Source organism: Amphimedon queenslandica, unplaced genomic scaffold (assembly GCF_000090795.2).
Source record: "Amphimedon queenslandica unplaced genomic scaffold, v1.1 AMPQUscaffold_7712_Cont20339, whole genome shotgun sequence".
Classification (NCBI taxonomy): domain Eukaryota; kingdom Metazoa; phylum Porifera; class Demospongiae; order Haplosclerida; family Niphatidae; genus Amphimedon; species Amphimedon queenslandica.
Window position 1 is genome coordinate 1 of NW_003552006.1, and position 2,195 is coordinate 2,195.

General features: G+C 34.6%; 1 protein-coding gene across 1 annotated transcript; it reads left to right on the plus strand.

The window, feature by feature from the left end:
- The first annotated feature begins 1,019 nt into the window (after nt 1–1,019).
- Nucleotides 1,020–2,179, plus strand: LOC109591607 (uncharacterized). The gene is made up of 3 exons (XM_020007312.1): nt 1,020–1,306; nt 1,361–1,636; nt 1,691–2,179. The coding sequence occupies exons 1-3, from the start codon at nt 1,154–1,156 to the stop codon at nt 2,156–2,158; spliced, it is 897 nt and encodes a 298-aa protein (XP_019862871.1). The 5' UTR covers nt 1,020–1,153; the 3' UTR covers nt 2,159–2,179.
- Nucleotides 2,180–2,195: the final 16 nt, after the last annotated feature.

Genomic DNA, 2,195 nt, shown 5'->3' on the forward strand with positions numbered 1-2,195 from the left:
TAATAATAATAATAATAATAATAACTTTTGTCCATTATACATGTATATTGTCAATATTATTAAGTTTGTCTATACATGTACATAATACATAAGGTATATCACTATATATATATATGATATATCACTATTTCTGTTTTCTACAATAATTATACATAAGACGAAAAGGCTTTTGCGTACAGAAAATAAAATCTATTTACAACAACCAGCAGCAACCGTCTGGTTACAATAACCTGTAATACATGTACAAGTACTGTATTGCACATAATTATGCTACACAACTTCACAATTTACTAGAAGATTACAATAAAGAAGTCATTCTAAATCTACATGAACAAATCTCTTAAGAGAGAAAGAGAGAGGTAGAGTGTTCTCAGCCATCATGTAAACAATGAAAACTATAGGCTAGCAATATCAACCGTTTATAAAACTTACACAAAATACATGTAAGCCTATTGTATACCGTATAGCTGGTTTATTTCGTGTGGAATTAATTTTCGTGCAGGCTCAAATCCACTAAAATTAATTCCACTAAATTTTATTAAAACCAATTAAGTATTAACAAAAATTTAGCAAGGCACTAAAATTAATTCTAATGAAAATTTAAGCAGCGAAAATTTGAGGCCACGAAATAAACCAGCTATACGGTATATTTACATGCAAATAGTACATTTTTATGTGTTCTCAGCTGTCATGTAAACAATGAAAACATCTATAGGCTAGCAATATCAACCATTTACAAAACTTACACAAAATACATGTAAGCCTATTGCACATATTTACATGCAAATAGTACATTTTTATGTTTTAATTGCAAGTTTGCAACACATTTGACTGAGAGTGCTCTAAACTGAACAACATTTAAGGCAGTGTTAATCACACCATGCCTTCGTAGTGTATAACATAATGGTACATGTAGCCAATTGATTATAGCCATTATGCAGTTAAAAAACTATCACATAGGTAATATAGCAGCTATAACGAGGAAGTAATTCTTATTACTAAAGCCATAAAAGGTGAATAACTGGGAGGTGCTTTGGATGGCACTTGTAGTACTTATAAGTACATGTGGTTATCATAAGCAGCACACATTTTGGACACCTGCAGGTATCGGGAGGACTACAGAATAGTGAGCACACGATACTTTTATAACATAATGGCTGAGAAACCAGATGGATGTAGTTCTACTTGTAATCCTAAAAAAATCTGTTGTTTCAGTTCAGGCCGAGGAGCATGCTCATGTAGGGCAGCTGGTGTGCTGTGTACAGATTATTGCCCATGTGGTAAAGAGAGACAGTGTAGCAATAAAGTAAGAGAGTCTTATTTGTCTTATTATTAGTTTTATCATTTTTTGTTACTGAAGCCTATCAGTAAAAAACCCACTACAATTGCCAACTCAGAATCAGATAAAGTACGTGCAATGACTAGGAGAGTAGGCACCATGGCCATCAGTAAGACAACTACAGAATCTACTTACTTTAACATAATGGCTGAGAAACCCAATGGATGTAGTTCTACTTGTAATCCTAAAAAAATCTGTTGTTTCAGTTCAGGCCGAGGAGCATGCTCATGTAGGGCAGCTGGTGTGCTGTGTACGGATCATTGCCCATGTGGTAAAGAGAGACAGTGTAGCAATAAAGTAAGAGAGTCTTATTTGTCTTATTATTAGTTTTATCATTTTTTGTTACTGAAGCCTATCAGTAAAAAACCCACTACAATTGCCAACTCAGAATCAGATGAAGTACGTGCAATGACTAGGGGAGTAGCCACCATGGCCATCAGTAAGACAACTACAGAATCTACTTACTTGGCTAAAACAAGTACATGTACAATTGCTTCAGCTACCACACGTGGTGGTTGTAGTTTTGATGACTTAGTACATGGCGAAAAAAACTACGTTTGCGAGGCAAGCTACTTATTAAATCTGGAAGAAGAGCCAACATATGCATTTGATGAGACCGAGGAAAAAGCCAATCAACGAGTAGCAAGGCTAATAAGACATTTGAATGGGATATTCAGAGAGCTTAAAATTCGAGGAAAAACAGTTCAAGAGTTTTATATTGGGAAAACGTTTGCACCTAAATCACAAAGGAAAGGTGTGGTATATAATAATATGGATCCGTCTACATTTGTAAAGAAGGCATCAGTAGTAGATGGTTGACTAAATATAAAGGATTGGGGTATGATGCCTCATAGTC